This window comes from Salvia hispanica, chromosome 5, assembly GCF_023119035.1.
Source record: "Salvia hispanica cultivar TCC Black 2014 chromosome 5, UniMelb_Shisp_WGS_1.0, whole genome shotgun sequence".
Taxonomy (NCBI): Eukaryota; Viridiplantae; Streptophyta; class Magnoliopsida; order Lamiales; family Lamiaceae; genus Salvia; species Salvia hispanica.
Genome location: NC_062969.1, coordinates 36,709,362 through 36,727,745, shown reverse-complemented (window position 1 = coordinate 36,727,745; position 18,384 = coordinate 36,709,362). Strand labels below are relative to the sequence as shown.

At 37.7% G+C, this 18,384-nt stretch overlaps 2 protein-coding genes across 2 annotated transcripts; both read right to left on the bottom strand.

Annotated features, from left to right (window-relative positions):
* Positions 1-5,720: 5,720 nt before the first annotated feature.
* On the bottom strand, positions 5,721-12,472 carry LOC125189953 (protein DELETION OF SUV3 SUPPRESSOR 1(I)-like). The gene is made up of 5 exons (XM_048087166.1): positions 12,412-12,472; positions 7,112-7,240; positions 7,014-7,030; positions 6,939-6,964; positions 5,721-5,996 (listed from the first exon to the last, which is right to left on the bottom strand). Exons 2-5 carry the CDS (start codon positions 7,207-7,209, stop codon positions 5,853-5,855), a joined length of 285 nt encoding a protein of 94 aa, XP_047943123.1. The 5' UTR covers positions 7,210-7,240; positions 12,412-12,472; the 3' UTR covers positions 5,721-5,852.
* Positions 12,473-12,782: 310 nt separating this feature from the next.
* Positions 12,783-15,701, bottom strand: LOC125186337 (post-GPI attachment to proteins factor 3). Its single transcript, XM_048082687.1, has 6 exons — positions 15,686-15,701; positions 14,944-15,044; positions 14,528-14,789; positions 14,232-14,428; positions 13,884-14,071; positions 12,783-13,271 (listed from the first exon to the last, which is right to left on the bottom strand). Exons 2-6 carry the CDS (start codon positions 15,042-15,044, stop codon positions 12,985-12,987), a joined length of 1,035 nt encoding a protein of 344 aa, XP_047938644.1. The 5' UTR covers positions 15,686-15,701; the 3' UTR covers positions 12,783-12,984.
* Between the last annotated feature and the right edge of the window lie 2,683 nt (positions 15,702-18,384).

The window sequence follows — 18,384 nt, the reverse complement described above, 5'->3', positions numbered from 1 at the left end:
CGGTAATAAAACAACTATATTTTTGGGAATCCGAAAATATTTTTTTTAAAATTGTTTGGTATTATTTTTGATTTTTTTTTAAAAAAAGAAAGAAAATGCCGTTGGCCAATAGAAACACGCCACGTCGCCCTGTTCAGAGGCACGGACGTGCTCGATGCATCGAGCAGAGCCGTACCGTCGGCAAGAGCACAGCAGCGGACAGAGGCATGCCGTGCTGGCGACACGGACGACGTCCTTCCCCACAAGCACCGATGCAGATGCTCTTAGAATCTACCTTTTCCTATATTTATACATTTGACCGTGTATTTATTGAGGTAAACAAAAGGACTCGTTGAATTTATAATCTCAACTAATATCAAGAAGAGAATCAATGCAAACGGATCATATCTTATATAGATATATCATAATGCTCAGAGCCTCAGACCATGAAACTTTCTACGTACGTGAGTACCCACTATCTGACCTCATACTGTACACATGCATAATTGCATACTACTACATCGTTTAAAGTAGTGATTTTTAAAGTCAAAACTCTATTACTATCATCTATTCAAATATGAACTCCCTCTAGAAGAAATTGTCCCAATTGATCCTCTACTAACAGATTGAAGGCATTCAGTACCCAGTTATAGTAAAATTTATTTGTAATATATATACTCGCCTATATTATTAAAAATAAAACTCGCCTATCTTAAAAATAAAACGCTGTCCATTTTAGGTTAGGAATATTAAAAATAAAATATTTTTGAAAACAGAAACTACGTAATCTCTATTTTTTCCTCTCCCTTACTTTATTCTCTGTTCATTACACCTTCAACTATTTATACTAAATTATATTCAAACTCATTTTAGTATCAATGTCACTTCAAATGGTGATTTTACTCCAGCCATTTTAACACTAAACTCAAACTTAAAGAAATATTATCTATCCACTATCTATTTTCACTCACAGAAAAAGTGATTTGAGTTTATTCTAGTGTAAACTAAAATTTTTATATTGTACTCAAAAACTTAAAATGAGATTTGTTTAGGAGTACCATTGGAGCTAATTGCCTACTCCACTTTTGGTTTTAATGTACCATTGGAGATGGTCTAACTCATAATACAACACTACATAAAATCTCATGTAGAAGAGCAAAGGTTTCATATTTAGTACTCACTCCGTCTCACAAAAGATGTAACACTTTCTTTTTTAGTTTGTTCCACAAAAGATGTCACATTTCCATATTTGGAAAAAATTCTCTCTCACATGAATATAAAAATTATATTTTCTCTCTTCATTTAACACACAAAACAAAACCTCCTAAAATTTCGTGCCGTCCCACAAGTGTGACATCTATTTTGGGACGGAGGGAGTACTATCCGTGAGCACCATTCACATTTGATAAACTTGAACTCCCTCCGTCTCCAAAGGGTATGAATATTTGGTTTTCCACAAGTTTAATGCATTATTGGAAAAATAAAAGAGAGATAGAAAGAAAAAGTTTTTTAAAATTTGTTTTTGGTGGAGAATGAGTCCCACCTCATTAGAGAGAAATGGGTTTCCAAAATTAGAAAGTTCATCTACTTTTAGGGACAGACTAAAAAGGAAACAATTCATACTTTTTGGGGATGAAGGGTGTAGATTTTTTGTGATTGATAGTTTTGTAGGTACGTAGAACGATATTCTACATACCTTATGCGAGTATTATCCCTGGTCGCAAGACATTATTCGAGCCTCAGTGCATGTGATTATTTTTATTATTCCTTTGCTTTTACATTTAATTAGTTGCTTATCTTATGAATGCATCTTGCTCTGTTGTAATATTTGAGAAATGGATAGTTTGGTTGAATAAGGAATAATCACCTTAACCAATAGTAATGGAGAAACTCTAGCTTTTATGTGAAGCATTGAATCATAGGAGCTAATAGGAGTTTCTTGCTCATTTCTAGATGGAAACTTCGATAATATGGTGCTTATTTTATGTTTGTTGAATCAAATAGATATAGAAACTAACCATTCCTAGATTTTCTTTTATATAGTGATTCTAATTTATCTGTATTACTTAGTTCTAATACAATAGTCCTTGTAAATACGATACACTTATATCGGTTTGGGTTTTTATATCATACTGAAATCAACATGATCTTTATACACCGAATTTTAGTATATTAAAATTCGATAATCAAATTATGAAAAATTTACTTACCGACATTTCGGTGAACCATACCATGCTACGGTATATCGCACTGTACGATATGGTATACCAACATATCAATATACCAGAATCATAACTCTACCAAAAAAAAGCTACTATCATACATTTTATATTAAAAATAGTAGTAATATTTTAACAATATAGATAATGTCCAAATCAATAAAATTCCATCACAACTAAACATAAATCATGACACTCAAAGAAATACAACTTCAAATCAACAAAATTCTAACAATCAAAATCTAAAACAATTACACATATTGAAAGTCAATGACACAATATACAAAGTCATATCATGATATTAGCTTATTCTCGGTGAACGATAATGTATTTTGGACGTCTGCATAATATTTTTACCGCCACCAATTCTATTGTTCTTCTTTTCACAATTTCCACGTAGGAAGCAATATTATATAATTATAAATATTTTGCAATTGAATGAGAGTTAAGCACAACTTTAAATGAGAGCCGACCAAAATACAATATAAATGTGAAATATGACAATTAAAGTCTCATTATGCCTGCTATTGTTATTACTAACATGGAATTCGCATTTAAATAAATGCAAAGTAATTCACATTGATTTGTTTAAAGTTCGTATGAGTTCATCATGGAACAATAAAAGTTGCCACGTGCGCAAAGGCCTTTATTAATAATTGGAAGCAAGTAGTTTGATCATTAATCCCTTTCATTAATTGCAGATAGCGACAATGTCTCATGAATTTTAAGTTTGTTGCTCTAGAAGTGATCTCAAACTATATGTGTAATGAACCAAATACATTAGTTCCTTTTGAAATTCCGATTAGATATTGCATCAAGATCTATTTCCGATGTTCGTTTAATTTCCTTTTAAAAGAAAATTAATCTTCATTATTTATAGTTGGAAACCTACTTATGATAGAAAAGAGTGTTTACCTAAGTATTATCGAAAGAGATGTCGTATGGTTTTTTCTCGTGGTGTTTATTAAGGCATTAAATGCATCATTAAATTATGTACCTAACGCAAACCACTCCGCAATTAAGATTTGTTAATTCAGCTACGCTTCATGGATAGTGACTCCGACTATAACTACTCTAATAACTCTATTTCATGATTATTGGTCAAGCTAACATTGTAGTACAGTATATTTTTGTAAGATCTAACTAGATCATAATGCAGTTTTCAATAGTACACTCACCATTTGATTTTTAAATATATTTAGGTGGACATCGGTATCATTAAATATAATGAGATCATATGTGCATAATCATGATTGCATTGATTGTAGATAGTGTATATTTTTACCGTCAGGAATAAATTCTCAAACAAAATCCATATTTAAAAGAGGATGATATGTTTTTTTTGATTCATTGATGAAATTATATTTAAGTTAATTGGAATGTAATATATAATATCTTTTGAATATAAATGTTTCGCTTTGATTGAAACTGAGGGAGTACTTCTTTATTTTGTACTTACATGTACTTTTTGGCAAAGGCATAATATCAAGGATCATTGTTAAGTGATTATGGAGTAAATGGATAATCATTGTTGATCCTTGTATATAGAAAAAAGCATAATATATTAAGAATATTTATTGGCATGGGTGATCTTAAAAATTATTATTTTATAAACTTAAATTGAAAATATATTGGCGTCTTAATGATCATTTATAAATTTTCGTGCATATTAAAGATCATTGCTTTATGACCGTAAATTAAAATTTACATAAGTTTTGTTCATGTATTTGAAAAAAAAATAATAAAATAATGTGTGAAAAGCAATAAAAAGCACAATAGTTTGTGAAAACAAAAAACTAAACTGGCTTGTTGGATAAGTCACAAGAGATGTTGGCATTAGAGATACCCAAGGTTTTCGGTTCGGGCGGTTAACTGCGGAACCGTAACCGGCGGTTCCGGTTCTGAACTGGAATCGTGAGATTTAGATCGAACTGAAACCGTAGTTCGGTTCAGATTCCAAAATTTCAGAATCGAAACCGTACTGGAACCGCCAGTTCAGAACCATGAAAACTGCCAAAGACTGCCGGAAAACCGGTGATTCCGAACCGTAACCGTAACTGCCGGTTTTGGAACCAGAACCGAAACCGTGAAATACCCTCGCGGTTCGGTTCCGGTTCAACAATTTCCAAAACCGGAACCGGCAGTTCCGGAACCATGAGCATCTCTTGTTGGCATATAGAAACAGCCAATAGTTGAATTAAATACAAGCATACTCCATATTAATATTATTTTATAAAAATCAAGAACGATCGTCATTGTCAACTTTACTAGTCTTCGGACAATAAATTGCTGAACTATATACAGAACTAGATTTTGCACAAGAACATTTTTCCTTCTAGGATTAGAATCAATAGTGTCAGTAATACTCTGTGTGAACATTTTTCCTTCTAGGATTAGAATCAATAGTGTCACTAATACTCTGTGTGTGAGTTGGCCAAGCGGTATTACCTAGAAGTCGTTCATTCTTGACGTTTTACTCCCTCCATCCCACTCTAAATGAAGCATTTCTAATCATTGAATTTTACATAGCGTTGTTTTGTGAGTAAAATAGAGAGAACAATGTAAACTCCCTCCATCCTCTAAATGAAGCATTTCTAATCATCGAATTTTACATAGCGTTGTTATGTGAGTAAAATAGAGAGAGCAATGTAAAAAAGAAAGAAAAAGTAAAGAGACTACTCCCTCCGTTCCATAGTATTAGAGGCGTTTTTTTTTGGCACGGAGATTAAGAAAAATTGTGTCAGGTGAGTTAAGTAAATGGAGAATAAAGTGGAAAATGAAAATAGCAGAGAGATGAAGAGAAAAAAATAGTAAGATAGAGTAAAGTAGGTGTGGAAAAATGTGTTGAAGTTTACTAAAAAGGAAAATGACTATTACTATGGAACGTATCAAAATAGGAAAATGACTCTATTACTATGGAACGAATGGAGTAATATTTTTATATTTAGAAAATGCATCGTTTAGAGTGAGACATTCTAAAAAGAAAAATATGTTACTTAGAGTGGGATGAAGGGAGTATAACGTAGCACACGTTTTATATACTCCCTCTGTCCCACGTTACTTGAGTCATTTCTTTTTTGCACTCATTTTGAAAAAATAATAATAAATAGTTAAAGTGGAGAGAAAGAAAAGTAAGATAGAGAATAATGTAGAGAAGAATCTTAACTATATTATTTTCTTTTTTACTTTATTTTTCTCCACTTTAACTATTTATTATTATTTTTTCTCCACTTTAACTATTTATTATTATTTTTTCAAAACGAGTGCGAAAAAGAAGTGACTCAAGTAACGTGGGACAGAGGGAGTACGTAAATATAATAGTAATAAATAGTAATATAAGTACAAAAATTTTAATTTATAGATAATACAGTTAGGTTTAACATACTCAACACATGTATACATTTTAAATCAATACAAATTTTCACATATCTTGGAAAGGCAGCAATGAAAACTCCTGAATTTAAGAATTTTTGTAATCAGAACTGAATCCCACAATATAACCAAATCACTGACAACGGGTGTATTTTCATCGTTCAAACTATAAAGATGAAGGTGATTTTGCCCAATTAGGGATATTCAGAAGCAAGAAGACGGCAAGTCATTATACTAGAGTTTGAAATCAGAGTTATATATCCAAAACATACAACAGACAACTCAAGTTTTGCCCTCTTTCTTCTCGGCATTGCTGTCCAATTCCCTCCTCAGCTGCAAGGAGAAATCATCAGTGACATCATCATCATCCCAGTCATCTTCCCATTGCTGATCTACTTCTTTACCTTCCTCTTTGTCCCCCCCACTCTGAGAAGAATCAGAGAAAGTAGCACGTAAAAATACAGATATGCTGATAATAAACTAAGAAAGAACAGTGGAACAAGGAACAGAGAAATACAGATAGAATAAGAAGGAAATAAAAATAAATTTGTACAAAATATAATGAAAATGGTTGGTAATGAAGCATAAGTTACTCAGAAGTTCAGAGAAGGATGTTGGAAACCAGATTTCAAATTTTCTGCTATCTAAGAAGTTATTGTTTGAGTAAGAAAATCCAGCTTAAGAGGCCAGGTAAATTGGAGTACATTATCATTTTACTACTATTATGTAATCAACATAAATCAAGAGACTATATATCAGACAAGCATAGTATCAAAGTATCTTATTAGTTGTTGATTGGTTCCCAATGTCCCTGCCCTAGCAGAAGGGAAACTTTTCTCCACCTAAGAAAGGGTTCAATATGAATATTAGAACTTGAAGACCTAGGATTTCATGTCTAGTATGTTAAGTCAATGACAATGTGATTACAAACCATGAACCCAAGAACGGGCTACAAGTTCGTTGTTCACAAACAATTATATACTGAAAGGCCTAAATAATGATTCTAGCCTTTTCACATAAATAGCATTTAGTTGAAGATCAACTCGAGATGTGCCAAACTTAATTTTTGCACATAAATCTCCAATATAAAGAAATGTCATTGATCATATGAGTGGTTAGCTAGAATCAAATTGGTAGCTGTATGCATTGGGGATTTCAAACGCTGCTTCATGGTTTATGGACCTGTCTCATTACAATTTACCAGAGCCCAGCGGTGATGCTAAAATTTACTCATAGAGAAGCAAAAAATACTGCAAAATCACCCTGGCAGATCTAGATATCATAAATATATATTTTGAATTCACCCAGGGAATTAATAAGATGCAACAGATTATACTCAGAAATCAAGAGCGAATAAAATTGACTAACTTCAGTAGCGTTCTCATGATTATAATCTCAGGCAACAATAAGATGCAACAGATTATACTCAGAAAAAAAGGAGGCATAAAATTCTTTTCGTGCTAACGAAGTTAATCAACAGAACATCTAGCAAAAGGAGAAATCAAACTTAAGCAGTTAAATAAACCCTAAAAAAGAATCACCATCCTTGACCGATTTCAAACTCCTCAAATTCATCACCATCTTCAAACAGATCCATCTTTACTTCGTCAGTAGCTGGCTTAGCTTGTTCGGTTGCCATTTCAGCCTTGCACAGAGATCAAAATAAAATCCTAGACGATAAAATTGCAGCATGAATGTAGAATTTAAAGTTAATTCATGATGAATGGAGGAACTATGATACGAGAAATAAGCGCGAAAGGTGACGAGATAAATAAAGCGGTGCATGGGTGCATGCAACCGCAGGATCATAGGGGATGAAATCACACACACGGCGCACATTAGGAATGAAATGTAGTTAGAGGAGGTGAAGTTTGTTAGATCGTACACTTGAGTCACTATAAGAATTGTAATTTCCTTAATTGTAATCTCATTATTATGATTTAATGCAAAGTGCTCTCCCTTCCTCCCCGTCTTCATCTACAAGCAACTCTTTGTGCATCGGTGCTATTCCGGTCATTGTTTCATCTTCCGGTGACCCCAATACCGCACCAAGTGGTATCAGCTTCATCGATCCTATGGTGGAAACACGCTCCGGCGACAACCGCCGTCTCGAGGAGATGCTGACTGCTGCTCTGACAGATCTGACTACCAAGCTTTCCGACGCCGATCGTCGGCGTGAGGAGCTTGACAAAGCCCGCGATCTATCGGACTCCGCGCGCGATCTGACGCTGCGGGAGCTGAGGGAGGAGTTCCTGGCTCTTCAGGTTCAGCAGAATGAGATCATGGCCCGTTTCATGGCCACGGGTGGTGGTGGTGTGGCGCATCAGGGGGGCGGAGGTGGTTTTCAGGCGAGGCCCCAACAGTATTTTGCAACAAGGCAGTCGAAAGTGGGTTTCCCGATCTTTTCCGGCGAGGATCTGACTGGGTGGATCTTACGTTGTGACCATTTCTTCGCGGTGGATCTTACGCCGGAGGATGCGAAGGTCAGGCTGGCAATTATCAACTTGGAGGGCCGTGCTCTGCAATGGTTTCACAATTGGGCGAAGTATCAAGAGGTGCCCACGGCTACCCCATGGCCTCTGTTTCTTCAAGCCTTAGAGGGACGTTTCGGCGATCACCTTTTGGGCGATCCGATGTCCGAGCTCCTTGCTCTGAAGCAAACGGGTTCATTCACTGAGTACCACGATCGCTTCGAATTGCTGCTGGGTCGTGTTTCAATCTCCGAAGCCTACGCTATCAGTCACTTTGTCAACGGCCTCCGACCCTACGTCCAGAAGACGGTTCGCCTCTTCATGCCACATACGCTTGTTCACGCGTATGCATTAGCGCGCCTTCAGGATCTATCTGCTCCAGTTAAGGAGGGCTTCCCTTCGGGCCCTAAGCGATTCAATTCTCAAGGATCGGGCAGTGATTCTCGCAGCTCACCTTCCTTGCTGCCCACCCCTACTACACCTGTTTTTAAGAGTAAACGGGTGCTGACTCCGGAGGAGGTGGCTGATCGGAGGGCTAGGAACATTTGTTTTGGGTGTGATGAGAAGTTCGATAGGACCCACAGATGTGCTCGGAAGTATCTGTATGTAATGGAGGTGGACGATGGTTTCCGTGAGGAGGAACCACCTGCGGAGGAGGCAAAGGGGTGCGATGAAACAGAGGAGGAGGATAGCCCTCTCATTTCTATTAATGCGATTAGTGGATCAACTTCTCGTGGCTTTCAAACAATGCGTATCGCTGGACGTGTTGGTAAGCGTACTATTCACATCCTTATTGATTCCGGAAGTACTCATAATTTCTTGGATTTGAATTTGGCTAAGAAGCTTGGTCTTCGTCTTACTCCTATTAAGTCGGTTTTTGTTGATGTGGCCGATGGAAATCGGCTTGAATGTGCTTCGATGTGCAAGGATCTAAAGTGGTCTCTAAGGGGAACTTCCCTTACTACTGAGGTGTTACTCCTTCCCTTAGGCAATTGTGATATGGTTTTGGGTGTTCAATGGTTGGAAACTCTTGGGGTGATTAATTGGGATTTCAAACACCTCACCATGGATTTCAAGTTGAATGGCAAACGGTATGTTTTGAGGGGTGGCCAACATTTCCCCCGGGTCTCCACTGTTTCGGATAAGGAAATGAATAAGTTGCTAGCTCATGGAGAGGGTATCCAACTTTGCTGCATTCAGCTTAATGAGGAGGGTCAGTCAGAGCTGCTTGCTTTGGAGAGCTCTGTTCAAGAGGAGCAGAAGGTTCCTTCCTTCATTCACTCTTTTTTGGAGGACCAGAACGTGGTGTTTGAGGAGCCTACTTGTCTTCCACCGCTCCGTTCTCATAATCATCAGATCATTCTTACTCCTGGAGCAGCCCCGGTTAACTCTCGCCCTTACCGTCACACAGCTTTGCAAAAGAATATCATTGAGAAACAAGTTAAGGAGTTGTTGCAACAGGGTTTCATTAGGCCGAGTTCAAGCCCCTTTTCTTCCCCTGTCGTGCTTGTCAAGAAAAAGGACGGCACATGGCGTATGTGTGTCGACTATAGGCGCCTTAATAAGCTCACGGTGAAGGACAAGTATCCGATTCCCTTAATTGAGGAACTCCTTGAGGAGCTCCACGGTGCCTCTGTTTTTTCTAAGATTGACCTTCGTGCGGGTTATCATCAAATCAGAATGAAGCCGGAGGATATTCCCAAGACGGCTTTTAAAACTCATGACGGCCATTATGAGTTTGCCGTGATGCCTTTTGGCCTCACCAACGCCCCGGCCACTTTTCAAGGCCTTATGAATGATATTTTTAGACCCTTCCTACGGCAGTTTGTATTGGTTTTCTTTGACGATATACTTGTGTATAGCCGTGACATTGCATCTCATCTTTCTCATTTGAAACAAGTATTTGAGTTGCTGCGAGAACATTCTCTGTTCGCTAAGCGTTCTAAGTGTGAATTTGCTAAGAGTCGTATTGAATATTTGGGTCACATTATATCTGTGGAAGGTGTGGCGACGGATCCAGCAAAGCTGCGAGCTATGCAGGAATGGCCTTCTCCGTCAGATGTATCGAAATTGAGGGGGTTCTTGGGCCTTACGGGGTACTATAGACGGTTCATCCGTAACTAAGGGGTGATTGACATACTTGGATTTTGCTTGGTTTTAGAGAGTAATCTTGCATGGTTTTGATCACATTTCGTCTATTATCGGATATGATTATGATTACTTCTCTATTATTTTGGTATTTGACCATTTTGTGAAGAATGTGTAGAAAAATGTGCAAAACAAGTGGATGTGCAATAGCCTTAGTTCGAGGCAGTTTTTCTGGAGATTTCGAAGTCCAATCAGCCTCTAATTCATACCATTCTCTTCGTCTTCGAAAGAGCTTCACGTGGGTATCTTGCACGCCTCAATCGGAGTCCCGTAGAAGAAGTTATGGCCATTAGACGAACACTGCCCAGTCCAGTGAAAACGCCCGGTTTGGGAAGAAAACGCCCGGTTTGAGAAGAAAACGCCCGGGGACAGACTAAACGCCCGGTTTTGAGAAGAAAACGCCCGGGCACGGCGCCCGGGCGGATGTTTTGCTTTATATATATGTGCAACGCCTAGAGTTCACGGGAGAGAGTCCCATCCGCCTCCTACGCCATTCTTCCGCCTCCAAACATCCATATACACGAATTTTCGTCCAAGAGCAAGAGGAGGGCGATTGAGAAGAGTTCAACCATCAAGACGAAGGATTCTCAACCCCCAATTCATCTCCGGGGCAATTAGTATCAATTTACTTGTGTTTTCCATGTTTTCTACCGATTATTTTGTGGGATTCTTGTAAACATGAGTAGCTAGATACATTTGTGGAGCTTTGGGTGAAGATTACTTTGAATATGTTTTGATTTAATTGAATTGAACCTTCGCCTAGCTCTTGTGGTTATTTTGCTTGTTCTTGTGCTTTTATTGTTCTTTTGTTTGGCCAACATTAGAACTATGTCCGTTTAACTAGATTAATCGAGAGATAGCTAGTTTTATGTGGTAAAAGGAACGAGTACAACACATAGGTTTATCTACACTCGAGAGAGGGGACCCTATGTGAGGGCTTGAGTCTTAGGAACTTAAGGAGTTAGAATCTAATCTATTGGAAGGAGACTTTGATAGTTAGAATCTAATCTACAGGGTAGGTGCACTCGAGAGAGGGCTTATTCTAGAATCGCGACTTTCCTAATAATCCTAGAGACACAAATAGGTGAATCGATCTTTTAATGTTATACTTGGCTCATGTAGTTATTTTGTCATTCCCGCGCCTTTACATTCATTGGATTAGCTACCCGTTTGAATGCATCTTTACATTGTTAAAATATACGAGAGTTGATTAACAAATGTGTGATTTGGGAGTGGACAACACCTTAATCAATATCATCCGAGAGGAGTGAGGTTTTGTGTGAGGGTATAAATCTTAGGAGCCTTTTGGAGTTGTGTGCTTACACTATAAGGAGACTTTGGGCCTAGCATGCAACCTACAAGTCATGTGCATTCGAGAGAAGGCATGATCTTACCTTCGTGATAGCTTAGTAACTCTTGAGACCCCAGTCGGCATAGCTCGAAGATTGATTTAGAGGTTTAGTGAGATTAATCAAGACTATAACATTGTAGTTGGATCCCAAAGCTCTACTCTTTCTCCACTTTCTCTTCAATTCACTCATCTTCATTTTATTTACTTTGTTTTGATTCATTGTTCCTAGGATTTAGATACAAAAACCCAATCTTCGGTTGTCTAAATAGCGAATGATCTTGATTTGAGGTACTTAAGCCCTTAATTAGTCTCTGTGGATACGATACTCTTGACTTGCCTTTACTACGATAGCCCCGTACACTTGCGGGTATTTCTCGTGTTAAAATAAATCGAGTCAGTGATTTGTAAGCCTTTGACTGACCTGTTACGGAAGGACGCCTTCCTTTGGGATGATGAGGCCGAAAAGGCCTTCTGCTGCCTTAAAAAGGCCATGTTAACACCTCCGGTGCTGGCTCTACCGGATTTCTCCCTTCCGTTCATTATTGAGACCAAATAAAGCGGTGCATGGGTGCATGCAACCGCAGGATCATAGGGGATGAAATCACACACACGGCGCACATTAGGAATGAAATGTAGTTAGAGGAGGTGAAGTTTGTTAGATCGTACACTTGAGTCACTATAAGAATTGTAATTTCCTTAATTGTAATCTCATTATTATGATTTAATGCAAAGTGCTCTCCCTTCCTCCCCGTCTTCATCTACAAGCAACTCTTTGTGCATCGGTGCTATTCCGGTCATTGTTTCATCTTCCGGTGACCCCAATACCGCACCAAACTAATTGAAGAAAAGAATGAGAGAGAAAAATACTCACTTGGAGCTGTTGAGGGTACAGAGAAAAGAGGGATGAAGCTGAGCAGTAATGGCTGTTCAATTCCTTGAACCCTAATAATTTAGAAAAATTACAACTACGTCCCCAAAGTATATGTAATTTGCGAGGATCGGTTTTGGGATATCTGGATTTGGGCTTTCCTTGGGCTGCTTCTAACACGGGTTTCTCATTTACGAAGAAATTATTTATTTCTCTTTTCTTCCAGTTTCTTAACTTTAGTATGACGCAATTTTTAAATTTTATCCGTCTATCAAAATAAATTTGATTGTCGAATTTCAAATAAACGGAAATAGTTGTTGGAAGGAATACTTGAAATTTAACTATGAATATTCATATTAGTGAGAGACCAAAGTGGATATTGTTGGATATCCGGAAAAGATAACATACAATATAATTCCCAAAAATGTAGCACAACTCCATGTACAAAACCAATAAAAGAAACAGATTGTGATAAACAAAGCTATTGATAGAGAAACAGAGGGAACTACTACAGTAAAAGGTTGTAGGAAACTAAGAAGCAAGGTGTTATATGAAAGTCCAAACGGGCGACAGACACTATCGCACCTTCTTCAAGAGGTCGGCTGTTCTGGACTCAGCATCATACTTGATGAAGTTCCACCAAATGTATGTGAGAGGGATATTGGAAGCTTGCCAAACAGTTTCACCATGCACTATTCCTTGATAAGGAGGAAAGTCTAGCATCTTCACCACCACACCAAATGCACCTCCCACTACCACCATCCACAACTTCCATCTGCAAGGAAGATTCGTCGTCCCACCCCAAACTGCCCAACTCACCGCTTGGGCAATGCCCATGCCAATGCACACTTTTGTATTCCACTCTGTCAACAATTTTTTAAAGGGTCACAACTACTAAACCTACATATAAGTGTTTAGCATAACCACTTATTTATTACTCAAATAGACCAATATTCTTTCATGTGATACCATTTTCATCTCCTATAGTTTATTACAACATGTGAGATCCAACTTCAGTCGGTACGACCAAAACAATTATCACATGTTGTTCCTGTTCTCACTGTGCGACTACTCTGAAGTTTCAAAACACTAGTTCATATGAGGTCTCAATAACATGAAAATGCGATGAGATATTTCTATAAGCATTTTGAGCAGTTTAGTATGATGATAGAAAAATTTGAAAAATCATGAATACGAACACACATCTATCTATCTTTACATACTTTCAAGCAGCACATGAAGTAAGAGTTCATAGGCGCCTAGTGACATGGTAGCTTAAATGCACATATCTCATATCTCAAAGGTTTGCTTTTTCCATTCTTTGCTTTTTTTTTTTTAACTGGTGTATCAAAGTAGGCAGTGATATGCATGTTCAGGAAGGACTTGTGAGTTGTGACAGAGAGATACCTCTCAAGAACACATACTATACCTATAAAGATAACAGATCATTTTAAGATAAAGATGTAAGATGATACCATAGTCCATATTATAGTTGCAAAGAAACAAAATGTGTGTGGTGGCAAATGCAAAGATTGGAGCAGCAACCATGACTCTGGCAGCATCACTTCTTAAACCAAAGCTTCTAATGTTTGCCAATATAATTGAGTATCCAAGAAATGCAACAGCAGATGAATAATCAAGCTTTTCTGTCAAGGCCATGTCTCTGCATTGAAGGTTTAAAGGTGTCAAAATTTTTCCATTTAAGTAATTTGTCTCGACAGAGTGTTATAATGTTTTGGATTAATGTACATTTTTAACTTCCCTAGGCTTAGTGCAAACAAAAATCAAGGATAACATCACAAGATCAAATGAAAAATTAATACCGGAAGTGGTATATTGCGCTCCAAAACCATGAATTCATAGCCAGGAGACCGTAGACTTTAAAGAGGCTAGCGTAATCATAAAATGGCGTCTTATCCGGTTTCAAAGGCAAGCTGTAATAAAGAAGGTTGGAGAAAGAATGCCAACCATGAAAATGCATCACAAGGTTTAGAGCTGAAATGGCTATAGAGATTGGTTCCTGTGCAAACTGAGGACATCTTATCAGTGCATACATAAAATGAGTGAAGAGAATGATACATGGAAGAAAAAACATGGCTCAACTCTTAAGGCAGCCAACCTGAAATCCATATTGGCACCGAGAAGGCCATTTTCCATGATATTTAACAGGCTCCAATCCAAGTTCTATTCTTTCTTTTTCTCTGTAAAGCATACAATGGTAACGACAGTTACCTTGGCAGTCCCATTGGTTCCACCAAAAATAAAGATTCTTTATCTTGTACCAAGAGCCATCAAGGAGAGAACCATCTGAAGCCGAGTTGCAGCACGAGAAGCATTTTGCCCCAACACAACCAGTCTTTTGACATTGTGAAAAGCAAGCCCTAAAAGTACGTAGAAGTTAAGGTTCAACCTATAGCAAAATTATATGAGCAGTTGATTTGAACAAAATATAGTAAGTTAACTTGGTAAAGTTGCTTAATGCAAACAACTAATTTATCTTCAATACGAAACCAAAAAGCAAGGGCCGAGCTTTACTTATATAATTGGTCTGAATCACCAGGATTAGGACTGGCTTCATATACTCTGACAAGTGATGAGAACACGAAAAAGCATATAATCCAGCAACATTTGGCCATCTGTACAAAAAATTATTCCAATTATATTTGGTTATAAATAAGGAATGAAGAAGGTCCACGCATGGTGATTAATGATCCTGAAACTCATAAAGTTTGACTAATTTTTTCATTGAAAACAAATCACGAGTTTATAATCGAGAAAGGAAAGTATTATATACTGTAACATGAAATAGATAAACTATAACATGAAATAGCTGGTGAGTGATTCGCTTGCTCGAATGATTCTTACTTGAGCCATTAAACATCTAAATAGTTTCATCAATCAAAATGATCAGAACTTTACATTTCTAAACACATTAAATGAAAAATGGTCGATATATGATATTAATTTATCAAGCAATTAGCAATGATCAAGTTCAATGCTTGAAGATTCAATCCGACCTCTTTTATGCATCCATCAAACAACTGAAATTACTGATCGATGTTGTTGGAATTCTACCATGAATGACATAAGATTTATCCATTATTAAAGCAACATCAACTACCGACATTAAATTGGAAACTATGTTGTGCGAAATTTTCAACATTGCATCCACGTTAAAAATAGAGGAATGAATCCGATTTAGGTCAGGCTATACACAACTCATGCCAAAATGCTAAATAAATTAGAGAGGAATGGCGGATTGTAGAAAATGACATACCAGTATGGCGATCGTGTCCAAGAATTGATGAGATTCCGGAGTCAGAAGAAGAAAGAGAAGTTAGAAATTTGGTGAAGGGAGAGGAAATAGGAGCGAAATAAGGCATAAAGTTGAACTCTTTGAACCCTGGAAATATGGAAGCATTGAACAACTCTCTTGCACACTTCCTAAAAAATATATTTGCACTTCATTTTAGTTTTATCATGCTAAAAATGATTAATATATTTATTAATTTTTTTCATTTTAATAAGATGAATCTCATTTTGTATTGATAATAGTTTAATCACTTTTTCTCTCTCTCTTTTATTATAAATTTTGAAAAATTGTGTGTCATCCACATTTTAAAATCAGGGATAATGTTTTTGGATACATTAGACTGTCCACATCCCTATCTCTTATCCATCTCTTAATCATCTCATCTCTTCACTATTCATGGATTTCACTGTACTTTTCACCCCATCTCTTAACTAAAACACAATACCTGCCCATCCATCTCTTAATCATCTCATCCCTTAACTATTTATTCAATTTTTTTTTTGTTTTTAATTCCAACAAATTCAATTAATAAAAACACACTTCATTAAATAAAATAAAACTACAATTTAAAATACTAAAAAAAAATACATAATTAAAATCCAAAAAAAATAAATAAAAAAATACATAATTTAAAATACTCTAAATTAAATTATAAAAACTACTCCGCCGGTGAATCATCCCCGAAGTCGGTGGCGGTGCATCCATGTTAGATCGAGGCCGAATACCAAGTTGACTTGTCAGATGCTCAATGCCGTCCAGATGGGCTTCATAGTTCATATTTGGGAGACGTCATTTTTGAAGTGTCAGCCATCGTGGCGAGCAGGTACATGGACATTAGGGTGTTCGAGCGCGAGCCCGCTGGCTTGATTCGCCTCGGTCCCTCCCACTCCCCTTGTCTCTAGCCGCCTTCGCCGCCTTTGTCCCTTGCGGCCGATGGCGTGCCATGCCCTCAACCTCTTGTGAGGTGTTGCCCGACCCGCCCTCACTAGACGAGTATTGGCCACCCGCCGCATGCTTCGTGCGTTTTGAGTTCGACCCTGTGCAAGACTGGACACCGCCAGCCCACCTTTCAAGGTGGTGGACTTGCGACCAAGCATCGACATGTTTGAAATCTTTACCGGTGTCGTCTTTAAAGACCCGCAACGCCGCTCTCAGAATGTCGGCTCCACTGGCTCCACTTTGGTAATTCGCCGCTTCTTCCTTGTATATCGCGCAAAAAATTTTGACATCTTTGTCGCATCGGTCCTAATGACTGCGGGTGCGGCGGTGGGACACCTTCGGCTTTGTCGAGTTGTAAGCTTCAGTGACTTTTTTCCAAAAACACAAGTGGGTTTGTTGATTCCCGACGATGGGATCGTACGAGACGCTGACCCAAGCGTCGTATAGAGCCAACGTCTCCTTGCGACCATATGGATGATGGCCTAGATCCTCCACCTCCTCCTCGTCGCCCTCTTCCTCCTCGGCATTGACACCGCGACTGGCGGAGCCTCCACCGTCTATTGGAAGGTTTCCCGCAGTGTGTTTATCCGGAAACTCTCCCGAATTTGGGATAATCCCAGCATTTGCCCATACCTCTGGGAGGGGAGGGACGATAGGATGCATCCACATCAAAATGTGGTGTTTGGTACGCCGCCGGCATTGTTGAGCCTGTTAGGTTTGGTATACTGAAAAGTATGTTTCGAGCAAGTTTCGCGCGAATAGAATCCTTCTTGTATACATAAAACTCTATAATCCACTTTTAACCCGATTCAGTATTATTCGAGCAGTCTCGCACGAATAGAATCACTATTATTATTACATTGTGTTTGCTTGTGCATTTATAAGATGTTTTATAAACATTTAAATGTATAAGAAGCAAACAAAGTCTAAGTCTTTTGCTTAGTAGACCGGTTGTGGGCGACGTCCATTTTAATGTAACACGTTCAGATCTATGCAACGCTTTGCAAAAGAAAAAGAAGAATTTCACAACTTAGATAGGCTTTGACTACCTATCGTGAAAGGTTGCAATGTTAGTCCTCATATTTCTAAGCATTACTGCAATAAGATGACATTGGTGTGGTATAGCACTGAAAGGATCTAACAGCAAGACGTGTCTTTATGCTATCTACCGAAAGACTAGGTCTTGATAAAATACTATTTCTTAATCTACACATGTTAGCATTGAGCATACGGTATTGATTATGCGCTACTTTGACTTATCAAATGGTGCGAGTTTTTCGCAACCCAATAATCCTGATATATTGGGTAGTGGTGATTAATATCTAGCGGTGCTAGGATTGCTATTATGTTGTAACGTGCGCGAAGTGAGTCTCGTTTGATAATGTCCTCAAGAGGAGCTTGAACAAGGTTTTATTATTCGAAAAACTGGCTAGTTGGAGTTTTATTACTCTATGAATAATAAATAAATGTTTCTTGCTAAGTCCACTCTTGGAATTAATAAGATATTAAGTAATTAAGTCCATAGCAGACATTAATTAATTAATAGACATTTATATCTTAAGCGCGAGAAATAAATAATATATATAACGGAAACCCGGATTACTTGTAATTTCGGATTTAGATGGGGAGGTCAATATTACTTCTGTAGTGGCTGCTCGTAATATTCCAATATAAACTTGTATTAAATTGTGGGTTCAATTTAATTAGTAAAAAGCTAATTGAGG